At 40.3% G+C, this 24,208-nt stretch overlaps 1 protein-coding gene and 1 long non-coding RNA gene across 2 annotated transcripts in view; one reads left to right on the top strand and one right to left on the bottom strand.

Annotated features, from left to right (window-relative positions):
* Window positions 1-24,208, bottom strand: part of LOC120100000 (uncharacterized) — an 87,299-nt gene that overhangs the window by 40,864 nt on the left and 22,227 nt on the right. The gene's annotated exons all lie outside the window — the stretch shown is intronic.
* Gda (guanine deaminase) overlaps window positions 1-24,208 on the top strand; it is a 75,501-nt gene that overhangs the window by 46,801 nt on the left and 4,492 nt on the right. The window contains exons 5-11 of the mRNA NM_031776.2: window positions 2,210-2,315; window positions 7,104-7,131; window positions 9,398-9,505; window positions 11,807-11,914; window positions 15,449-15,546; window positions 16,592-16,659; window positions 22,664-22,810. Of these exons, the coding sequence (NP_113964.2) occupies window positions 2,210-2,315; window positions 7,104-7,131; window positions 9,398-9,505; window positions 11,807-11,914; window positions 15,449-15,546; window positions 16,592-16,659; window positions 22,664-22,810 (663 nt within the window). The remainder of the gene's footprint in view (window positions 1-2,209; window positions 2,316-7,103; window positions 7,132-9,397; window positions 9,506-11,806; window positions 11,915-15,448; window positions 15,547-16,591; window positions 16,660-22,663; window positions 22,811-24,208) is intronic.

Raw genomic sequence — 24,208 nt, 5'->3', positions numbered from 1 at the left:
TTTGGATCTAGAATTTGAGCATTTTTACTTTGTAAGTGACAATGAATATCCCAGAGTCTTAAATGGATTTTTACTGTTTAAATGATTTAATTGTTTCTATATGGGTTCTGATTCCAAGATAATATTTATAGATGGGAATTTTGCGTTTTGATTCGAGACTCTTTAGAGCACCGTTATCAGTGGAGCTGTGACAACAGTTTGTTACGTTGCAATCCATGGATAGGTCTTAGCAGTTAGCTAGATTCAGGGCCTTGGTGCTCGATGCTAGAGTACAGTGATATAGAAGATAATCATTGTCCTAAAAGAATCAGAAAGGATACCTAAACATATTAATTAATAATTTTAGTAACACCTGTTATAGGTATCAGACATTGTACAAAATACTCAGCCCTAAACGGCCGTCTGACATCTACTGATACCCTCTTAGCACAGATAGATTAAAGCCAGATATTTATATGTCCACATAGTTGGGAAGCAGAACTGAGCCTAGATTTAGGTTGATGATTCCACACGTACCCAAGGCAGTGTCTGACATATAGCAAGTACTTGGCAAGCACTGTTGGCTGATTTTGTATTTGCCATGCTGTTGGGATCCAACATAGTTGATACCAATGGCTGGTTGTTGACACTAAAAATGATCATGAAAGTTCTCAGAAGAGGCAAAGGCAGGTGAGGATGTTCAGACCACAGAGGGCCTTGAATATACACCAGAGACTCAAAAGGAGTGATATAATAAGAAAGATGTTTAGGGATTAATCTGATGATGACTAATATTAAAATAACCCCCCAGGGAGAGAGTGGCAGAAAGCCTTTTCAAAGGCTCGTGACAGCAAGGATGATGTGTTTATAAAAAGATAAAAAGAGAGGGGATATGTTTTATGAATGTGTGGTGAGGTATAGGGGAAGAGGGTACCTCCCATGCTGAGGCATTCTTTTCCCTGAGAAACCAGCCACATGATAGTAAGTTATAGAATAGAGTTTATTCAGGGCATGGGGAGGGGAGTTGAGAGGGTAATAGAAGCAGAGAAAGGAAGAGAGGCCCATCATGAGTATGTGGAGGGGGGGGAGGGAATGCAGGGTGGGAAAAGGGTGGGGGCAGGAAGACAAGAGCAAGAGGGGTGGGACTAGCAGCTCCTTTTATAGTGAGTCAGGCTTACCTGGCTTAGACAAAATGCTAACAAAGGAACGTTGTAAAACAAGGCCACCTATGTAGCTCAACTGAAATACAAGTTCCCCCAGGACATCTGACGAAGGTCCTTCACTGCCAGCACCGTTAGGCATTCAGTCAATGATAACAGTATCTGCGCTGCTGTGGTTAGGGGAAGCTAGGCCGGAGCATCTAAGAACCATGCGCCTCATGGTTCTTTCCTTCTGTATTTCTTACCATCCTGCACAGCGCAGTGGACTCTGGGACACTGGAGTCTAGAACTCAGACAAGCAGGACTTGGATATATGTGGAAATCTAGGCTCAGTTCTGCTTCCCAGCTATGTGAACATGCGAACATCTTTGTGCCTTAGTTAAGCTGTCTGTGCTATGAGGTCATCAGTAGACAACAGACAGCCCTTTAGGGCTGAGTATTTTGTACAATGTCTGGTACCTATAACAGAATCACAAGTGTCGCTACCATCTTGGAGTAATCACAGGGGCAAGGAGTCAAATCCAAGTCAGTTACTCAGGATCAGTGTTCCTAACATTTCATATGCTGTGTTTAACTAGGATAGGGGCACTGGATGCATCTAGTGATGGCAGGAGGGTAGCAGGTAGACAACCAAATGGGGGAAAGGAGAAAACTTGCTATGATGAGGAATATTAATGCATTTTCTAGGATCTGAAAATCTTATCCTCTTTGGTACCATAAGGGAAGATGAGTGTCACGATAGTTATAATATTGTTAGAAACATGGACAAACTGTTTAACCAAAAGGAAACGGCAAATAAGAAGTGTAAAATACCTGGTTATTTCCTGACAGGCTGGGAATGGGATGGGGGCTGGATGGAAGACTAGTTATTATTTGTTGAATTTAGTGGCTTTCTTATTGTCACAGTGTGGAGATAGACAATTCTTAACACTCTTACTTTTTAGAGTGACTTTTAATTTAAGTGGTTTTTCTTTTTTTTTAAGTGGTTTTTCTTTTTTTTAAAGTGGTTTTTCTTTTTTTTTAAAAAAAAAAAGAAGCACATTTTTAGATTCTTTCTGTTTGCTTCACAGATAAATTTGGGCAGCGAGCATTTGTGGGCAAAGTATGCATGGATTTAAATAACACTGTTCCAGAATACAAGGAGACCACCGAGGAGTCAGTCAAGGAGACAGAGAGGTAGTATGCTTTGGGGGGTGGGGTGGAGTTGATCTATATTTTGGATGATTTATCTGCTATTCTGATGGAGTGTGAAATGGAGATAGGAAAGTAGATACCATTATGACCCACTTGAGATCTGAGCACAGTGACAATTTTCAGATTGTTGCAGTATCTCGTTAATCCACAATGCTCAAACATGTGATATTGTTCAGTGGGTCACTCACATACCATTCTTGACCCTCATAGAAAGCCCCATGAAGTGTCTGGTTTTTGTTTTATTTTAATGACAAGAAAATGGATCCGACATAGCCTGGGTAACTTGTCCGTATCCTTTGTGTAGTCTATTTATATTAGTCCGATGTAATGTCTGAGATAATTGTTTTATAAAGAGAAAACATTTCTTCGAGGTTATTGTTCTAGAGGTTTCAGTGTATGGTTTAGTGCTTACATGCTTTTGATGAGATAGGAGTCAATGGAAAGATATACTGCTTATCTCACGAGTGAGAAAAGACAGCCGTACAGAGAGTATGGACCAGAACCCTAAAATGTAGCCTCCTAGGGATACATTCCCAATGACCTATAGATGTCCCAACAGGCCCCAATTTCTAAGATACCCTATTTCCTAATAGCACCAACCTGGAGTCCAACCTTTGGCACATGAACCTTTGTTGGACACTCATCCAAACCACGTTCATAGTGTAGATTAAAGTGCAGAGCTAGAATTTAGTACAATGAATCTCTATGACTTTAAATGTAGAGTTCCTTTTAGGATGACATGGGTCTCATGTCATATTTAATGTAGAAAGAAGAGTCAGAGGCATACATAAAAGCATTTTCTATGCACACCCATGCTCAAGAACAATGGTGTGAGGGATCACTTACAGAAAACATGGGAGGTTATGGAAAATGTTACATTGGTAAATAAGTGACAGACATTTCCGTAAAAATGTCTTAGGCACAATGGTACATGCCTACAATCCAAGTATGTGAGACACTGAGAGGGGAGGATCATGAGTTGTAAGGCAGCCTTAGCCATGCAGTGAGACCCTTTATCAAAACCAAAGCAAAGGTATTGTTTTAAACAACCAAAGAAGATGTGCTTCTCTGGCACAAAGAATCAGGAAGAGGTACAAAGCAGAGACATTTTCTCTAGTTAAGTCACCCAAAAACACCAGTGTGAGATTTTACCCTGTGTCCTTTCCGTGGGTTGTCCATGTGTTATAACCACCTAGCACCACCATCATTATATCCTGTCCTAGAAAGAAAAATATCTGTATGAATCCTGGAATGACCACAGCATATACAAGTACTGAACTAGAATCTCTCCTCTTCACAACTGTTACATGAGGAGATAGAACAGACACAGCTGTATTCCTGATGTACCCTTACCCCATACCTGTGGACACATAGTAAAAGATCTAGACACATTCAACTATGACATACAGTCACAAGAGACACTGAGTGGTAGAGACCAAAGTGCCTGTTCTAGGGCTTCTGGGCATAGAGTGAGTTCATCAGAGGATGTGAATAGCTTGTTTGGGGTATCTCAAAGGATAGAGGATAGAGCACCATATGCAGATAGAAATGTCAACCCATGGTGTGGACAGAGACAACATAGCAGGTGCACATGAAGAGACTAATGTGGCTGGTTGTCAAGTCACCTCTCATAGATGCAACATTCAAGGAGGTGCCCCAGATTTACCAGTGTCAGTTCCAGGACAGGAATCTAAGCAATATGTTGCAAGAGGGTAGAGATAATCCATGCTATATTACAAGTTCAGCATGACATGGCTCTCTGTCACAGATAGACAACAGGGGAGAGTAGAAGCCTAGGACCCCAAGCAGGCTAGTTCGAAATGCTCAGCAGAGCTGCTGAGGATGAATGGAGACTCATCTATATATAGCCAGAATTGCACTAAAGTGGGGAACCCTCAAACACACTCTAGCTGGGGTTTTAGTCCAGGTGGACACTTGGCTCACTGAGTTTAAAAAACTGCAGGATGGGGCTAGAGAGAGGGCTCAGCAGTACCTAACTTGGCCTTGGTTCCCAGCACGCATGGTTATATACACATCTGTAATTCCAGTTCTAGGGTATCTGATATGCTCCTCTGCTCTCCAAAGGCACTACATGCAGATGTATACTCACATATGCAGACAAATGCACATATGAAATAATATTAACAAAACAAAAGGAAAAAACACAAGGTATCCTGTTCTCAGAGGAACCTAGGCTGAGGGTCTGGTTCCTCCAATTTCCAGATGTCAGATTTGCAGCCATTCTTCAGTTAATCCTGGGAGTTGCAAGAAAGAGGGAGAGGATCATGTGACCAAGGCTATCAGACACACATCTGACATGTCTACACATATGGTGTGTAGATGCAGGGAATATGATGTACAATAAAATTGATCAGCTATGAGAAAAGAAAAGTGGTTACAACATGATGAACTTTAAAATTATTATTCTAAGAAAAGGGTAACATAAAAGGGCACACTTTATAAACGTTCGTGTATATTGAGTTTAGAGAAAATGCAGGTCCATGCATGAGACATAAAGTGGGAGAGGTTTGCTGTTGCCAGGAAACAACTGTCTATAGCCTGCCTACATACCCAGGGGATATCTCTCTGGAGACGAATTCAAAGACTATATTATTATGATAACTCTACAACCCAGTAAATTTGCTAAAATTATTGAATAGAACACATCAAAATGGATGAACTTTATAATATGTAAATTATACTTCACTAAAAATGATTTTAAAAAATAGAAATATGTTCCAGTGCACAATCTCTTTAAGAGTCAAGTGGGAAAGGTTAGAGTTTTGAGTGCATAGTTTGGAAGGGTTGCTTTTGAAATCATAAGAAAGTGGTTCTTGATAAGGACATTGTAAGAACAGAGTGGAGCATTTCCCAGATTCCCACACTGTGACCCTCTCATTACTACAGTGTTTCTCTCATCTCCTGTCATACCCAACCTCCTGCTTTTGCCCCCCACTCCCACCCCCACAACAGAAGTTTCAAGAAAGAGGGAGAGGATCATGTGAAGAAGCAATTTCTTTTAAAGTCCAAGAGATGTAGCGGGATATTCTAGAGTCTTCTTCAGATGTAGCGTTAAAGTTGAAAAACAAATTATGTCCCCCTTCTAGTATGCCAAGATCACTAAGCAGATTTAGACCATTTTATAAAATTGGAGCTTCTTTTGAAAAGTGTACATTTGTTTATGTTTGTGCACGTGTTGTGTGAAATTGTGTGTGCTAGTATATGCATCCGTGGAGGTCAGAGGAGGATGCTGGGTGTCCTGCCCTGCCACTCTGTCTTACTCCCTTGAGACAGGGTCTCACGGAACTGCATGTTTTTAGTCCTGAGCATGCACTGATCTCTGAGCCCCAGCACTGGCATTGGAGGCTTGCCCGGATCTTTTTTTTTTTTTTACATTGGTGCTGGGGGTTCAAAAATCAGGTCATCATGCTTGGCATTGCAAGTGCTCCTACGTACTACACCATCTCTTCAGCTCCATAAATGAAGAATTCTTTCTTTTAAAAAATTATGCTTTTTTTTAAAAAAAATAAAAAGTATCCCGTATTAGGCCAGGGTTCTTCCAGAAGACCAGATTTGTTAAGTATGGTGCCCTGCTCATTAAATTATGTTCAATAATACTTGCAAATGTCCCATGCTGTGACATTTCTATAGGCGTATATGAACTACTTGGATCATATCCACAGCCTCCTAAATGACTTTTGGTGGTGGGTTATGTTAGTTCCTGAGTTTCCATTATGTTCAGTTTCATATAACACTGGGGACGTTATTGCCTTTTCTCACGTGATCTTTGAGAGCTTTTTCACGTCATCTTGAAACAGGAATGCCACTGTATTGCATTGTGATAATCAGGAGATACACAGGAGCAATTTCTTTAGGTTCACACTTTCCAGGCCTAAGTTTAAATCCCCGTCTTGCTTCTATTGTATGGGCTTCTCTCACTTTGAGCATGTTTCCTCTGGAGTGTTAGGTTGAGAGACGAATATAATCCCTGGAAGATGGCAGCCTCTCTGTTGTCAACACTGGCCTTATGCTCGGCTTCTGCACAGTCCCCTGCCGTGGTCACTGTACCTTAACCCATAATTTGTCTTCCCTGAGAGTAAACATGGAGCCAAGGGCTCTGTTCTCACCTGGGAAGTGTCTATCCCAAAGCTACATCCCCAGGCTCTCAATTCACATTTTAGTCCGAAAGCATCCCAGAAGGAAGCAACTAATGACAATCTTTTCTGGCCAGGACAGAATTAACTATTTTGTAGGAAAATTGTTACTGTTCGAGCAGGCAGAAGTCCTCAGATTCACCACTTGTCCCTTTCTCCATACACTTTGCAGATAAATACCTCTGTCATAGTCCTTCGCCTTCCTCTAATATCTACCCCTTGTCAGACGCTGGCCTTGGAGACTGATAGTGATACTGTGTGCATAAGTAACTTCCACATAAGAGGGGATTAGAAGTACAGAGTCCAAGGCTTCCAAGTACCTGGGTGTGCCTAAGAGTCTGTGCCTATCATGGATCATGACTTGCTGCAACTGTATCACACAGAATTGAGGTCAATAGCACAGCCTGGGACCTGCGTGGATGTTCAGAATGACCCACAAGATGTCACGGGACAATATTCACTGTGACTTTCCTCTCCCTCTTTTGCTATCAAAGAAAAAGCTGAATAATTATTCCTTGTTAACCTTTAGGTAGTGGTGGTGAGCCCCCACGCTGTTAGAAACATTTATTTGCAAATAATTAACTTTTCTAACTTTGCATTTGTTGCTTCATTTCAGATTTGTGTCAGAAATGCTTCAAAAGAATGTAAGTGAATTTGTTCCATTTTCATCTGGCATGCAGCTCTGTTAACTGTAGGATTTGTTAAGTTAATCTGTGTGCCTATGGCTTTGCCTCTTCATAAGAGGTGTTTTCCTAGAACCATTGATTGGTAACACAGCATACCTGGTGGCTCATCTCAGACAGGTCAGATTTTTACCAGTGAAAATATTTGGCAAAGACCATGAGTTTTGGGATGTACAGGGTGATGGCCTATCACATACATGCAGTGTTGGAAGGTGGTCACAGCGAGATCTAGTTACACGTGTAAGGACAGGACTGCTCAAAAGTCTGGCGAATGTGTTCGTTTTATGAATGAGAACTCATGCCCTTTGGTCAACATCTCATATGATCCAGAAACCCCATTCTTGGGTGTCTATAAAGAAAACAAAATCAGGATCTTGGAGAGATATGTGCACTTATGTTTACTGCATCTTTCTTTGCCATAACCCAAATATGGAAGCAATCTAGAAGCCTATGGATGGATAGATAAAAAAAACTAATTTTATATACATATATGTTTACACAAACATCTATATATATGTGGGATAGTATACAATTTAAATGTTTCATATATATTATACACATATGTGCACAATAATGGGATATTATTCATTTGTAAAAATGATATTGTTATTTGAGATAGCATTGATGAATCTGGACTGTATTATTTAAATGAAATACACCCAATTCAGAAGAGAAATACTGCATGGTCTCATTTACACATACAAATTTGAACTGTCAAATTCATAGACGCTTCTGGTTTTTGCTTTCTGGTGAAGACTCATATGATACTATATTTAGAGTTTTTTTTTTGAAGTACAGTTTTGTAGTCAGGAATAATTACCTGATTTTAGTGGACTTGGTTATTCAGTATTAAAATGTGCTACAAACTTTATGTTTGCCGCACTTATTTACAGCTTCAGGGATATTGCGTGCACCTACTTTTGGTTCCCATGCCCTTTGTCTATTTGTGGCAGAGAACCCAAGTTTAGTCAGATATATGAGCTCCATCCCAAGTTCACGAAGCTCTTAGCCTAAGTGCATTGGTCAACTGTCTGTCACAGTGACAGAATACCTGAGGTAAGCAAGTTATAAGAAAGGAAGGTTTGTTTTGACTCCTGGTTTCAGACAGCTCTAGTCTATGATCACTTGGTCTGGTGGCTTGTAGGCCTATGGTGAGGCAGAGCATGATGGGAGAGGAGGTAGGCAGAAGGAAGCTGCTCACTTCATGGCTTCCCAGAGGTCACAGCTTATTCTCTCCTCAATGGCTCTATGTCACAAAGGTTTTGTCATCTCCCAATAGCACTCTCAGCCAAGATCCTTCCCCCAACATGAGTTTGTGAGACATTTAAGATACAAACCATCATTTAAGGTATGGTGGTCCAGTCAGTGTCCTCAAGAGTCACCTTCTCAACTCAGCCCTCCCATCTCCACTGCGTTTCTCCTTCCTGGTCTAATTTTGTAACATTGGTCTCTGAGGAGGGAGGACTGCCTGATCCATGAAGATAGGTGGCATGTGGGCACTGAGGACCTGTTTGATAGCCCCCTCTCCATTGGTTCTGTCTGCTGCTAGTCTCCAGTGTGGATAGAAAAACAGGCTATGTTCAGACATGGTCCTGTGGTACATCATAGTCCATGCATAGTCAGCCAGGCATCTGCTTTGCCCTGGCATTCTAGGGCCTGGGAAGACAGTGCTATTTCTTGCTTCCAAGCCTAGTGTGGAAACTGGTTTATGGCTCAGCAAATAGATTCATAGGTTACTAAACCTAGCCCTTCTTTCCCTTATTTATGCCTCTCCACTGTCACATTGGAAACCATAGAAGTGTTCAGAATTTCTTCCAGTTTAATCCTGGGAGAGTTAGGGTGATGCTTGTAGACCCTATCTGTTACTACCCTTCTAGTAGTATCCTCAGCCATACACTGAGGTATTACCAAGGAGTTCTGAGGAGGCAGCCAGCACATCTCCTCAAGGTATAAGCAAGGAAATGAGCTACCACCTTCTACAAGTTATATCATTTGAGGTAATGGTGAGGGAATTGCCTGTAATTAGACATAGAACTTTCTTCTGCAAACTTGATGCTGAAGACCTCTCTTTTCAGTGACGAGCCGTTTTTGGAACCCAGAACCTCTGTGAACTAGAAATTGGGGATTTTCACTCATACAAAACTTATAAAATCACATTGTTTGTGGAAGGTGCTGTGTTCAATAATCTTCACATTTTTCTCACCCCTATCTTTTTTACTATTTCCAGTATTCAAGGGTGAAACCCATAGTGACCCCGCGATTTTCTCTTTCTTGCACGGAGACTCTGATGAGTGAACTTGGCAACATCGCCAAGACTCATGATCTGTACATCCAGGTAGGCATTTGTCTTTGGTTTATGCCTCGGGCTATACCTGCGAGATCCCTTGGTACCCTCAGGTCATCTCTAGTAACCTGTAGTTCTACTGAGATCTCCTAGAGTCAAAGAACTTCAGGGCAGGGGGTGACCTGACTGACTGATGTCACCAGGAGGTACCTTTACTAATGTCAACTGACACATTTGGTCAGTTTTGTAGGTCAGAAGCCTAAAGTTGTTTTCATCCTCAATATTCGCTGATCAGTCTTAGTCAGGCCAAGACAGCTTTATAAAGAATAGCAAGATCAATCAGACTACCCATTCTTGGTAAAATGCATTTAATACATTTCCTTCCTGCTTGTATTTGATGCTCTCCTGATGTTCTAGAACCTTCATGTGTGGCAGAACCAATTATTATTTGAAAAGTAAAAAGAACTTAATTTCTACCTTACAGAAGTGAGTTAAAATCCCTTTGTTCTGAGTTTCTTAATTTAAAACCAGGAACAAAAAGTATATCTTCCTTTATCATTAAGTTGTTACAATTTAGCAATAAAATGCTTTTTAAAAATCTCACAGCTGGGTTAAAATTAGGAGTTCCCTTCCCCCACTCAAACTTAATTACACACTGCAGTAAAATCTCCCCTCTTTCTGAGCTGACAGGATTAGAGGGAAGGAAGGCAAAGTTGGGGTGAAGGCAACATATTGATTTCTTACCTTTTATTTTCTTATTTTTAAACTGTACATTCATAGGATCCATTAGTGTGTCTTCCCCATGATTATTGTTTCTTGTTTGTGGTATTTGAATTTTGGATTCGGTCTCCAACAATTATTCTCTGGTGATAAAGTTCTGGATTTGGATAGTATTTCCACATTGGAAACCGAATGTTTTTCTTTCTTTTCTTTTTTTCTTTTGCTAGGGGGTGTGTGCAAACAATACTTAAAGCTACAGGAAAAGGAAATGAAAAGAACATGTAAAAATGTCTATTTTTAGGCTGGAGAAGTAGTGCAGTTAATAGAGCGCTCACCTAGCATGCACAAAACCCTGAGGTTGAGCCCTACCATTGCATAAACTGGGCATGATGGCACAGCACACAGAAGACGGAGGAAAAGAAATGCAAGATTATCTTTGGCTACAAATTAGAGGAAAGGATGATGTGCGTTTACTTGTATTATTCAATCACGTCACCTGGTTGTTCTTCCTCTCATGCTAGGTCCATGCATTTCACTGATAGACTGGGATTTACTTTTGACTGTAGATAGAGTTCGATGTATGTAAATCACCTGTTAGAACCTTGCTCATCTTTTCTCTTACTAATCTTGCTATGTCTCCTCTTGGTACAGAAAAAGAGGCATGGTAAAGTTGTCTTGGAAATGATCATTGGCTCATGAATTGTTTTATCGACATACTGTCACTACCCATTAGTCTGAAATGCTCTTTGTAGAGACTGGGTAGCTGCTCCAGTGGAAGACACTTTGTGTCCCCTCAGATTCCAGGTGCCCTCATGAAAGTTTGGTGTGGTTTCCTCAGACTCACTTGGTTTGTGTGTGAATTCCCATGAGCTCCTTCCTGATGAAGGCAGGATTATCCAGATCTGCCATTTTAACTTTTTGTTTCCTATAAGAGCATCATTCAGAAGGTGAAGAAAAGAGGCAGACTGAGGACAGGCCCCGAGCCAAGTCTGCCTTCTGCCTCCAATGCACTGGGTTCTGTAAAATTTCACACATGAAATATGATTTCACATCTTCAGCTAAGAGATGGGAAATCACTTAACTGGCCCAACACTTTTATTGAGTGGTGAAAAGTGGAAGCTTAAGAGAAGAATTGACTTGCCCAAAGACATATAACTAGGCTCAGAATTCAGCTCTTTGTTCCAATTTTATTCTTCTTTTGAACAAACTATAGATTTGTCCTCTGATAGTCACTGAACTATTCTGCTACAGGTAAGGCACTGGATACCCTTAAAGAGAACTAGAACCTATATTTGCTCTTGCTATAGACTTGTTTCAAGACTTGAATAAAACTATTTGTCTTGAGAGATATCACACACACACACACACACACACACACACACACACACACACACACACACACACAAACTGAGCCATGTTCAGGACATTCAGTTCCTTTGTCATATAAATTGTCATAGAAAATGCATATAATCATTTAAAATAAAATCCACCTACAGACTTTAATGTTCTCATCCATTATCCCTCACATCAACAAAAGCAGCAAGCAGAAGCCACCAACAGCATGTTGAGATGGGAGCTACAGCATTAATTATTTTGCAGAAAGAAATGGAAACATTATTTCTTTGTTTGCAGAGCCATATAAGTGAAAATCGTGAAGAAATTGAAGCTGTGAAAAGCTTATACCCTGGCTACAAAAACTACACAGATGTCTATGATAAAAACAATCTTCTGACAAACAAAGTAAGTTCAGGACTGTGATATAATCTGTGGAAAGTAGGCTGTGCCCTTTAAGTTTTAAACTCTCAGGAGTGACCACTGTTCTGCAGCCTGCGTTCTGCATTTTCTGAACTAGAGTAAATCCAGTGTGTGTGTATCTCTCTGTATGTGTACATCTATAGATATATGTACATGGTGTGTACCATCGATCTTCTCCCTACCCCTTTCCCTTTCCCTATCCATAGTTCTCTATATACCTACCTGCCAACCTATATGTATGCATATGCTTATCTATATATGTGTGTGCATGGTATGTGTTGGTCTTTCTATGCACGTGTGTGTATGCAGTTAATCTGGGTCTGAAGTTTCAGCCCTACCATTAAATCTAAGCTTTTCATGGGATGATAAGAATGACCTTTTGCCCCAATGATGCTTTCACAGTTAGCTCATCGGTGCATCAGTGTGCTCTCCTTCAAGTCAGAATATCCATTTTAAGGGTTAATTCTTCAAAGAGTATAAAAGAAATAGGCATGTTGATAATGCAGGGAAGTTTGAAAATGAATAATCTGAAGAAATTGGCTCAATCATAAAATGTACATGATTAGAATTCCATCCAGCATTCACAAAAAGCAAAGCTTGCATGCTTCTGCAGAAGAAGGCTCAATCTGGTCGGAAGCACATGTGCATATGTGTTGGCATGTTGTCACAGGTGACAACTGTCCAGCGATACATAGTGAATGTCAGAACTAATTCTTTAAACTCTGAGGTTTAGAAAAAGGAGAATGTATTACTTCTATAATTAATTAAAATCAGTATGAGTAGCAAGAGGCCTCATTAGAGCAATATACCCTTTGGCCCTGCTCTTCCATGAACACACTGCTTAGAGAGTTTATTGCAGCAAGTAATTTCTTAGTAACTACACAAAAAGAGATATGAGTGTAAGTGATTTGAAAGGTTAACAATTTGCATAAATAATGTAAATTTTACATGGAAAGTTTCATCCTTCTTTACATATATTACCATATGATTAATAAATTAACCTTATATCTTCATGTTAATTTTATTTGCACAGAGGTTGAGAAAGTTTATATTAATAATTTTGCACATAGAACTATGCCTCCTAAAGGAGAAAACAATTGGGTATAAGTTTTATATTCATGTAAAACAAGAACTTTTAGAGAATTAACTGATACTTGAAACCCATAAATCTTAGCAAGATGAAAGTTTAGGGAGGTCTCAAATGTGTGGCACCTGCTTTCTTAAGTTTTACCTCCTTCACTGTGGTTAGGACAAATCGGCAACCAACAGATTGGGAAAAGATCTTTACTAATCCTACAACAGATAGAGGCCTTATATCCAAAATATACAAAGAACTCAAGAAGTTAGACCGAAGGGAGACAAATAACCCTATTAAAAAATGGGGTTCAGAGCTAAACAAAGAATTCACAGCTGAGGAATGCCGAATGGCTGAGAAACACCTAAAGAAATGTTCAACATCTTTAGTCATAAGGGAAATGCAAATCAAAACAACCCTGAGATTTCACCTCACACCAGTGAGAATGGCTAAGATCAAAAACTCAGGTGACAGCAGATGCTGGCGAGGATGCAGAGAAAGAGGAACACTCCTCCATTGTTGGTGGGATTGCAGACTGGTACAACCATTCTGGAAATCAGTCTGGAGGTTCCTCAGAAAATTGGACATTGAACTGCCTGAGGATCCAGCTATACCTCTCTTGGGCATATACCCAAAAGATGCCCCAACATATAAAAAAGACACGTGCTCCACTATGTTCATTGCAGCCTTATTTATAATAGCCAGAAGCTGGAAAGAACCCAGATGCCCTTCAACAGAGGAATGGATACAGAAAATGTGGTACATCTACACAATGGAATATTACTAGCTATCAAAAACAACGGCTTTATGAAATTCGTAGGCAAATGGTTGGAACTGGAAAATATCATCCTGAGTGAGCTAACCCAATCACAGAAAGACATACATGGTATGCACTCACTGATAAGTGGCTATTAGCCCAAATGCTTGAATTACCCTAGATGCCTAGAACAAATGAAACTCAAGACGGATAATCAAAATGTGAATGCTTCACTCCTTCTCTAAAAGGGGAACAAGAATACCCTTGGCAGGGAATAGAGAGGCAAAGATTAAAACAGAGACTGAAGGAACACCCATTCAGAGCCTGCCCCACATGTGGCCCATACATATACAGCCACCCAATTAGACAAGATGGATGAAGCAAAGAAGTGCAGACCGACAGGAGCCGGATGTAGATTGCTCCTGAGAGACACAGCCAGAATACAGCAAATACATAGGCGAATGCCAGCAGCAAACCACTGAACTGAGAATAGGACCGCCGTTGAAGGAATCAGAGAAAGAACTGGAAGAGCTTGAAGGGGCTCGAGACCCCATAGGTACAACAATGCCAAGCAACCAGAGCTTCCAGGGACTAAGCCACTACCTAAAGACTATACATGGATTGACCCTGGACTCTGACCTCATAGGTAGCAATGAATATTCTAGTAAGAGCACCAGTGGAAGGGGAAGCCCTGGGTCCTGCTAAGACTGAACCCCCAGTGAACTAGACTGTTGGGGGTAGGGCGGCAATGGGGGGAGGATTGGGAGGGGAACACCCATAAGGAAGGGGAGGGGGGAGGGGGATGTTTGCCCGGAAACCAAAGAATTATTATTAAGTATTAAATAAATTAAAAAAAAGGTCAACCTAAAAAAAAAGTTTTACCTCCTTAACTAAAATCTGTTATGATATGACATAGCCAAAAAACAAACAAACAAAAAAAAAATTATATGTACTAATGGTCTAGGTTAAGAATCATTGATATATATTGAAACTAGTAAGAGAAATAAAGAACAATTCTCTCAGATTTGGTGACTCGTGCCAAAAATGCCAGCAACCCAGAGGCTGAGGCAGGAAGATTATGAGTATGAGGCTAGCTTGGGCTCTATCGAGACCCTGTCTCCAAAACAAACGATCTACAATAGTTAACCCACAGTTCTTTACAAAATCATATGTACAGATTCCATGTACTTTTAGAAAATTCTGATAAATATAAGCAACCATCAGCCTACTGGAAGCACATCATATTGATTTAGAAAGGAAAAGCAGCCAGAAATTTTTCTACAGTACAGATGAAAAAAATCATAATGTGTTCAACCTGGCAGAATTTTCTAGGCCATGAATGAGCTGACTGACCCTTTCCTGTGTTGTAAATGAGCAAAAAGAATCAAAAGCAAGAGATAGGGCTCAGATGGAGCTCAATGATAGAGTTCTGGGGTTTGATCACCACCAGCACTACAACCAACCAACCAATCAATCAATCAATCCATTGATTGATCAATAGTTAAAACATACAAATTTGTTGAGGCCTTTGTAATGAATCTTTGGATGCAGAGAATTTGTCCTTTCAAATAATAGCACCTGTCCTTGTGAAGGCGACTGCTTCTGTGTCTTCTTGCAGTGTCTAGTCCTGAGTATTAGTGCAAGCGTTTCTGGCAGTAAACTCCATGCTGCATATTCTTCTCTCTAGACAGTGATGGCTCATGGCTGCTACCTTTCTGAAGAAGAGCTGAACGTCTTCAGTGAACGAGGAGCATCCATTGCACATTGTCCCAACTCTAATCTGTCGTAAGTAGACAACAATTGCTTGGTAGATTATTAGTGGGCAGCGTAGGTTGGCATTTCTTTTGTTTTTCTTAGTTATTCTTTCTTTGGATCTGTTTCTATTCTTGGTGTGAGTGAGGAAGGAACCAAGCAGATGGGTGTTCACCTGTTCTAAGGTGAAGAAAGAAGGTATGTGGAAGAGGGCATTGTTGCAGAGTATACATTTAAAGAGTGCCACACCTCTGGAAATCTCTACATGTATATGCGCGCGCACACACACACACACACCCACACACACACACACACACACACACACACACATTTGTGCAGCTATAGGGAGTAGAATCTACAGAGTTTAAAACAAATTGCATTCAGGTTTTACAGCACAATGAAAGGATGCATGTCCCCAGGAAATGGTCTACTCCAGAGTTTAGAAAGGACTTATAGCTTTGTTATGCTACTGAACGTGGTGAGATGAAACTCATATAGGAGAGCCCAGGAAGGACTTCACCTTATTTCGTTCCTCAGGATATGAAAGTTTCATTTGTAATATGTTCTTAACCTTCTTAAAGGTCATAAATTCATGAGTCAGCTGAAAGTTGTGGCTTGTTTCTCCAGCAAAAGAAACGAACAAACAGCCTATAGACATAGAAATATTGTGTCTATGTTTAGGGGACTTGTGGACAACATGATTCTAGCCATTGGTGCTCGGTTAGAAACTTATAGTTGTACAGATAGTGTATTGGGGGGTGTATTGATCTTGAAGAGGACTACTGGGGAGTTTGACACACAGGGAAGAAGTCAAGAGTGTCAACCAGTAACCTCTGTGGGATCCTGAGTCCAATTCTTCTAGGGAACTCAACACTCCCTGGAGTGACCTGGGCCAGAAAGCATTTTTTTGTCGTCCTTTCTACTTAACTGTTTTCCTACCCTGGTCTGACCGACTGTTGACCTTTGGAATAATAAGGATGAGAATCAGTTTTTAAGGACATCATCATCTTTATTGACAGGGTCCCTCTGCCGTCAGCTCACCGAGATCTGCTTGTTCTCACATCCTCTTTCTTTCCAGGCTGAGCAGTGGCTTACTGAACGTGCTCGATGTCCTGAAGCATAAAGTGAAGATAGGGCTTGGGACAGGTAAGCAGCCTCCATCTGGAGCTGGATTGATGAATACCATGCTAATATAACTGACTTGCAGGTATTAGGCTATGAGCGTTATTAGCTTTATTAGGGATCAGTGTCTTAATAAACATCAACCAAATACGGAGAAGTTTTGAAGTTGTTACCCCCAACTCCCACAAAAGCTGTTGTCCCTGTTCATTGTTTAGAAACTGGGCACCCGTGTCTGACAGTTCACAACTGTCCCAGCTGCAGGGGATGTAACACCTTCTTCTGGTCAACACAAGCACTGGCACTCACATTCATAAACTCACACACAGGCACATAATTTGAAAAGTAAAATAAGCTCTTTAAAAAAGGAATTAAGTTACCTTACTGAAAATGTAGTCAGTGTATGGAGAATAGAACAGAGTAAGAGCACATGAGCATTACAGGGTAATGTGATGGGTAGAAGCCAAGCATGGGTGTGGGGCTGGAGGTTTGGTACAGAGGCAGGTGTTCCTGACTGATAAGGAACTGGGATAGAAGCGGAGGTCATAATCAGAGCTTGAAAAATAAAAATGTTGAGAGAACTTACCCTCCTGGGTGTTAAACTGTAACTGAACATGTGTCAAAATATTTAGCTTTCCGGGAAAGGGAATAACACTCGAAATGTATATAAGAAATACTCAAGTTAATAAAAAAAAGAAAAAAAATATTTAGCTTTCTAGAAAAACAAAAATGCTCCCACAGTGTTGAGCCAGAGAAGTAAAAAGTTACCAGCACCACCACCACCAGCAATAAGCCACTTTTCTTGCAGTTGATTGTTTTTTGTTGGTGGGACAAAAGATACTGAAGACAAGAAAGAGTTTGAAAGCAAAAGATGTATTAATCAAAAATAATATTTCTATATGTGGACATCTCTCTTTCATGTATAAAAGCAACAAACTCCTCAGCTATATAAAGGCTTGGAAAATATTCTCCTTATGACCCCTTTGAAAATAATGACTCGAAGGCCTCTATCATTAGGGGTGAGTCAAAATGAAGGGTCATTTCTTAGGGATGCTAGGAGGAAGTCTTGGGGAGCTGTCACCAGCCAAGCGACAAGTTATAGGAAGGCGTGTTCACATGCTCCCCACATTTGGAAACCAACAAAGCACTAACAAAAAACGAAGCAGATGGCCTGAGCAGAAAATGGACTGTGTGAGTCTGAGAGGGGGAGGGTGGGATGATGGTAGAAGAAGGGAGAGTAGACATGATCAAAGATTGACAAGATATGTGCATTTATGGAATTGCTATGCCAAAACCTTCTCATTTGGACACTTAATACGTGTTAATAATAATAACAGAAGGAGGGTGACCAGAGCTGGTGACTCCTCTGCTGAGGTTCAGACTAAGAACAGTGGAATTGCAGAATCCAGAGAAGCGGATTTGTTTAAGAGCACTTATAGAAACCATACATTATTTTCGAAATTGTAAAGAGAATATGTTGACAGTATTAAATGCATATCTATTTCTAAAAAGCCAGTGATGATAAAGTCAAGAAGAGTTTCCTTTGGTGGAAACACATGATCATTAGTTTTGAAACTGAGCATCAGATGCTCGAGTTTTGGTTTTCTATGCCTTACTTCTTTGTGTGTCTTTAACATGTTATCATAAAAGAATTAAGTGATATATGCTGGGTAAGGAAGAAACATTTGGAGGAATGGACACAGGGCTTCATTTGAAATTCATTTATGTTTCATAGATAGCTCATATACATAGACTGGGGGAATTTTATTATGTCTTTTAGCACACCTATGTCACATGATATCAGATGCAGAATTTTCTAGTGTGCTATAACCTACATTTAAGATTTCAGAATTTTGGATCTCAAACGCTTACCCTGTATAAAGAAAACTACTTGGAGAATTCTGAAAATAGTATTCCTCCCCTCTAAAATATGAAGAAAAGGGCAAAATAAACAGTAAATATCCACCAAGCCGTAACCTGAAGGGAAGGTTTAAGTGTGTAGAACAAATACATGTAGCATGATGTACAAACTCATCAAAACAAAGAATGCACCTGCAGCTACTGTTCCACTTCCCAGGGCTGTCCCCACCCTGAGCTGACCTTTCCACCACCCTCTGTGGTGTTTAGATTTTCTCAAATTGGCACAAGTTAGAGTAGCCTGGGACAAGGGAACTTAACTGAGAAACCACATCCATGAGATTGGCCTGCAGAGAAGTCAGTGGGGCATTTTCTGGATTAATGATTGACGTAGGAGGGCCCAGATCACCATGGTAGCTGGTCCAAGGTTGTATAAGAAAGAAAACTGAACAAGCCATGGGGAAGCAAGCCAGTAAGCAACATTCTACCATGATTCTGTTAGTTCCTGTTAGTCCCTGCCCTGAGATCCCTCTTTGGCTTCCCTTGACTGTGACCTATGAGGCAAATAATCTCTCCTCGCCAAAGTGCATTGGTCATGCTCTTTATCACAGTAAATAGAAACCTAACTAAAACATTCTCCCTAGCAACAACCTTTGGTCTTCTTGAGGATTTCGGTCTAGTAATGCCAAAATAAAGGAAGTAGGAGACAAAATAGTGGAACACTTAATGTGTTCAAAGTCTAGTCTGTGTTATCTGGGGCACTGATCATGCCATGTAAAGTAGACTTGCATGCAGGAATAGGAAGAATTAAAACTAAATGAGTAGATAGATAGATAGATAGATAGATAGATAGATAGATAGATAGATAGATAGATAATCAGCATCTCAAACAATCTAATGTCTATTATGGGTAGGCAGCTCAACCACCTTTAAGAGGAACTATTTGACTAAATGGAGCTTTCAGCTTTACAAGTAGCCTTTACAGAGCGTGCTTTACAGAGCAGATCATGTTAGAATTATTTTGTGCTCTTTTAATACAGTGTGATCGATTGGTTAAAGACTGCAAACTTTCAGTTAGACAACAGAAGAAAGTCTGAGAGTTCTTTTGTATATTGTGGAAACTATAACTAAAATATGCAAGGTATTCAGAACATGCTAAGAGGACATTTCCAGTGGTCTCATTGCTGGGAAGTTAAGTTAAATAGCCTGAGTGAGCCACGCCATGATGCATCCAGACATCAGAATGGTGTAGGAAGGCCAAGATGACAGAACATTGGCCTAGAACACCCGAGGCCCCGAAGTCCAACCATATCACCGAAAAACAAAACAAAAATTCAATGTGTTGTATACCATAAATGCATACTTTAAAAAATGTGTGTGGGTATTTTATCTGCACATAAGTCTGTACATCATGTGTGGGCCTGGTGCCCGTGTAGGCTAGAAGATGGTATTGGATCTCCTGGATTTGGAATTACAGATGCGAGCCATCCTGTGGGTGCTGGGATTTGAACCCAGGTCCTCTGGAATTGCAGCCAGTGCTATCAACCACTGAGTTATCTCTCTAGCCCCATGTGTACGATTTTTAGCCATCAACTTGAAAAATAACCCTAAAAGACAGATGCTGGTACTTACTCCTCACTGATTCTAACACAGCAGCTTTACAAAGGGAACCTGGAACATTTGTCTAACAAAACATCTCCAAGATAAACTTGACCAAAAGCTTGTGTTTGAGAGCCTTCGTTGTTAGAGGTTATGTGAATTGCCACATTACCACTAGCTGGTGCGTCATGATACCGTAGTTGAATAGCATGTTACCTTGTCCTTGGACCTTGATATTTTTTACTCTAAAACGGAGTTAATAGCAGAAACCTTACGTGTTTGTGTGGAGGATTGTTTAAGTCAATGTTGTTATTGCAGTGATTTTTGGTGTGATACAACACTGGCTTGTGACAGGGGATATTGAGTTACCTTTTTATTTTATAATTAATTCACTTCTTTTTAAGTAATATGAAATAATTAACACACAAAAAGACCTACTGGGTTCTTGTTATTTATTTATGTGTGTCCAAGTGTTTGTACTTATGTTGTGTGTGTGTGTGTGTATGTGCATGTGCGTGTGGATGCATGTGAGTTAGTGTACATGCATGTGTTCACATGTCTGTATAGACCAGAGGTTAACTTCAGGCATCATTCCTTAGGTGCTGTTACAGGATATTTGAATGGGACCTGGTGCTTACCAATTAAACTACATGAGTGTCTAGAAAGCCCTGGGTATCTGTGTGTCCCTTCCCAGTGTGCCAACACACCTAGCCTTTTACATAGGACTGGGGGATCAAATTCAGGCTCTCATGCTTGCATAGGCAAGTACTTTAATGGCTTGGGTATTTCATATTACTAGACACTAATAAGTTAAGTAGCTATAATAAAACTTTTCTGGGTATCAGATGATCCCCTCACAAGACTGATCTGGATAAAGAAAAGTATTTACAAAAAAAAAAACAAACAAACAAACAAAAAAACAAATCAAAACCAAGCCAAAAAAAGTGTTCATATAAGTTTACTTAAGACACACAAGACAGTTGAACATAAAGTTGAGCTATAATCCAGAATTGGTACTAAATAGCCAATTCTGTTTGATCTTTGTAATATTTATAGGCACTAATGATCTGTACATCTACCAGAAATGACAGGAACACTTAAACTCCAATGGTTATTTGATTAGCTATAAAATTTATTCTCTAATAGAACATACTATTTTACTTGAGATCATAACAACTTATTTGATGACATGCATTTGTTCCTGCCAAAGGCAATGTTCCAATTAATTATCCTTAGGGACTTAATCAAAGTCACCCAAACTCTCATTTCTCATTCCGTGAAGCCAACCAGCATGGAAAGCATTCTGCATCAGCTTTGATTACTGATCATACTAAGTCTCCAAACCATGTGTCCGTTTTTAAAGCTTCCTGGAGAATTATTGTTTAAAAAAATGGCATTTTAATTTTCTAAAGTTTTCATCTGGATTAGAATTAAAACTAAGATGTTTTCTTAATGTGTCCAACTGTAAGTTTATGTTAAATCACATTGTAAATGTTTCACATTCCCCCTTATTTGAACAATCTCTGTGAGTGTTCAGGAAATAGATACATTTCCCTTTACTAACCATGAGGCTACTGTAGTGGGTTGAGTTATAGCCTTCATAAGATGTCTACTTGCCAGTTCTGGTGGTGCAGGCCTGTAGGATATGCTGAAGAGGCAGAGGCAGGTGGATCTGAGTTTGAGACTAACTTGGTCTACACATTTAAAAAAAGATGTCTACTAAACCTATAACTATGACAATATTAGGTCTAAGGGTTTTTGTAGGTAGAATTGAGGAAAAGCTGGCAAGATGAACTTATTCTGAACTGGGGAGCTCCTAACCACAATGATTAATGCTGAGAAGGGACAAAAAATGAAAGTCACAGAGACCCGAGGGAAGAAGGTTGTGTGAATGTGGACGGAGACTAGATTTCCATGAGTCCTGAGAAGATGGAAGGAACAAAGCAGGATACTTCCCGGACCTTCGGAAGGCTGAGGTCCTTGCTGACACTTGTGGTGGTGCTGGGGTCTAAAAGCCTGCCCTTGGCAGTCTCAGCACACTCTTAGCACACAGCAAACAACTCCCCGGCCATCCCCACCAATACTTGGATTTTAGACTTCTGTCCCCCAAAAGTGACTGGGAGAGAAAGGATTTCTGTTGTGTTAAGCCACAGGCTTGCGATGGTTTGAGCGGTCCTGGAGGCTAATTTTGGAATACATTTGATTTTAATGTCAGGTGTTTTGTTTTAAGCATCATGCAAAGCAATAAGCATATTGATGTGTGTACCATTTTGAGATGTGTGTCATTTTGAGATGTGTACGGCCATTACTTTGTTCTCTTTTGTCCCCCTGTCTCATGCCCCCTTCTTGTTTATCCCTTTCCGTCTCGTAAATGGCGCCCCTTTCTGCTTTTATGCAAATGACAAATTTTGAATTCATTTAAATGTTGGTTTACAGTTAATATGTTTACAGGTGGGAACTTTTTCAAAATGGAAAGATAAAATGTTTGCCATTAAAACCAGCGTGGTGGGGGGACATGTATACCTGTTATCTCACCCACCTTAATAAAGTCACCATTCTGTCTTTCCTACCACAGATGTGGCTGGTGGTTACTCCTATTCCATGCTTGACGCCATCCGAAGAGCAGTGATGGTTTCCAACGTCCTCTTAATTAATAAGGTGAATGAGAAAAGCCTCACCCTCAAAGAAGTCTTCAGACTAGCCACTCTTGGAGGAAGCCAAGGTAACGACTAATTTCATCCTCTCGCACACCACATACAGCTGTGTACATCTGTCTTTGGCTATAGTGTGAAGGTACCCATGGTGAAATATGACAAATCCTATATTCACTACTGATGTATGTCATGTAACGTACCCAAATCATAGTCATGTGGTTGAGCAACCATTCTTTCAGTGAATTCAGTCTTTGATGGATAACTGTTTAAGGGTTTAATGCACTGTTGCCATGTTGATTCTTTTAGTGAATACTGACATTAGCCATAAGCATATGAGTTAAGATAATCTATTCTTCCATTGAGTCAAGTACTATCTTTTCTTGAATAATAGTGCTATCAATAAAAGTGATTGACAAGATAATTGTATTCTTTCCATGGGCCAGAATGGTGAATGCCCTGGACGTGTGCGGCAATTCATTCCTCACAGCCACTGTCATTAATTTCATTTACAGAATAGGAACCCGAGTAACACACAGCTGCCAAGGTGTAGTGTGCCATGTTTTGCACTCAGAAAGCACTGACCCGGAGTGTAGAATTGGACCTCGTTATGCTGTCTTCCCCATGTAAATTCCTACCTAATCCATGCACTGATTACTCAAAGCCTTTAAATGAAGAAAGAATAACAGTGTAGTTGATGGACAGTTATCGTTCATCATCTTTCCTTAGTTCTCATATGTGACTATAGTTGAAATAATCGCTTTGATTTGTTCTAGAAATATGATATAGTGAAAGTAACTTTGAACCACTGGCGCTCTAGAGCAATTAAATATGCATATACAGATCTATGTACATTTATGAGACATACCCTAAATCAAAAGTGGAAGGCCAGGAATATCATCTTTGCATGTTCTAGAATATCATGAACACCAAAAGAGCATTTCAAGGGAGAGAAATCATAGTTACATCCTGTGTATTTTCCTTGGCCATCTATTTAATTCTGAAATTCTTAAGTGTGGCCCTGCTCCCACAGCACCATAATATATGCTATATACTTTAGCTCAGTGGTCTGCTACCCACCCACTGATGAAAAGAGGTTGAGCTGAACTGAAGTGGTGTTTCCCACCATAGGCTCTGTGTTCCGCTCTGCTAGGTGGCTGTTTCTGATCAAGCAGCTGTGAGAAGTTGCCAAATCGTTCCCCCGGGAGTGTAACTTTTAAATCACTGCTGTTTGGCAATGGCTGGTTACTTTTCGGGACTTTTCTTGGTTTTGTCTATAGAGTATAACCTGAGTGAAGTGGAGAAAGTCATTCCTGTTTAAAGTGTGACATTTCCCAGCTCTGCCACAAGGTTTACACACATTTTCTGTTAGCCACCTCCACACAGCCAACATTCTTTAAGAAGCAGGGGCTACTTGACGGCATTTCCTGAAGCCAACTGAGTTTCTGACCAGCCTGGCTGGGTCTATG

Source organism: Rattus norvegicus, chromosome 1, assembly GCF_036323735.1.
Source record: "Rattus norvegicus strain BN/NHsdMcwi chromosome 1, GRCr8, whole genome shotgun sequence".
NCBI lineage: Eukaryota > Metazoa > Chordata > Mammalia > Rodentia > Muridae > Rattus > Rattus norvegicus.
The sequence above is the reverse complement of the archived record's forward strand: the minus strand, read 5'-3'. Positions and strand labels throughout refer to the sequence as shown.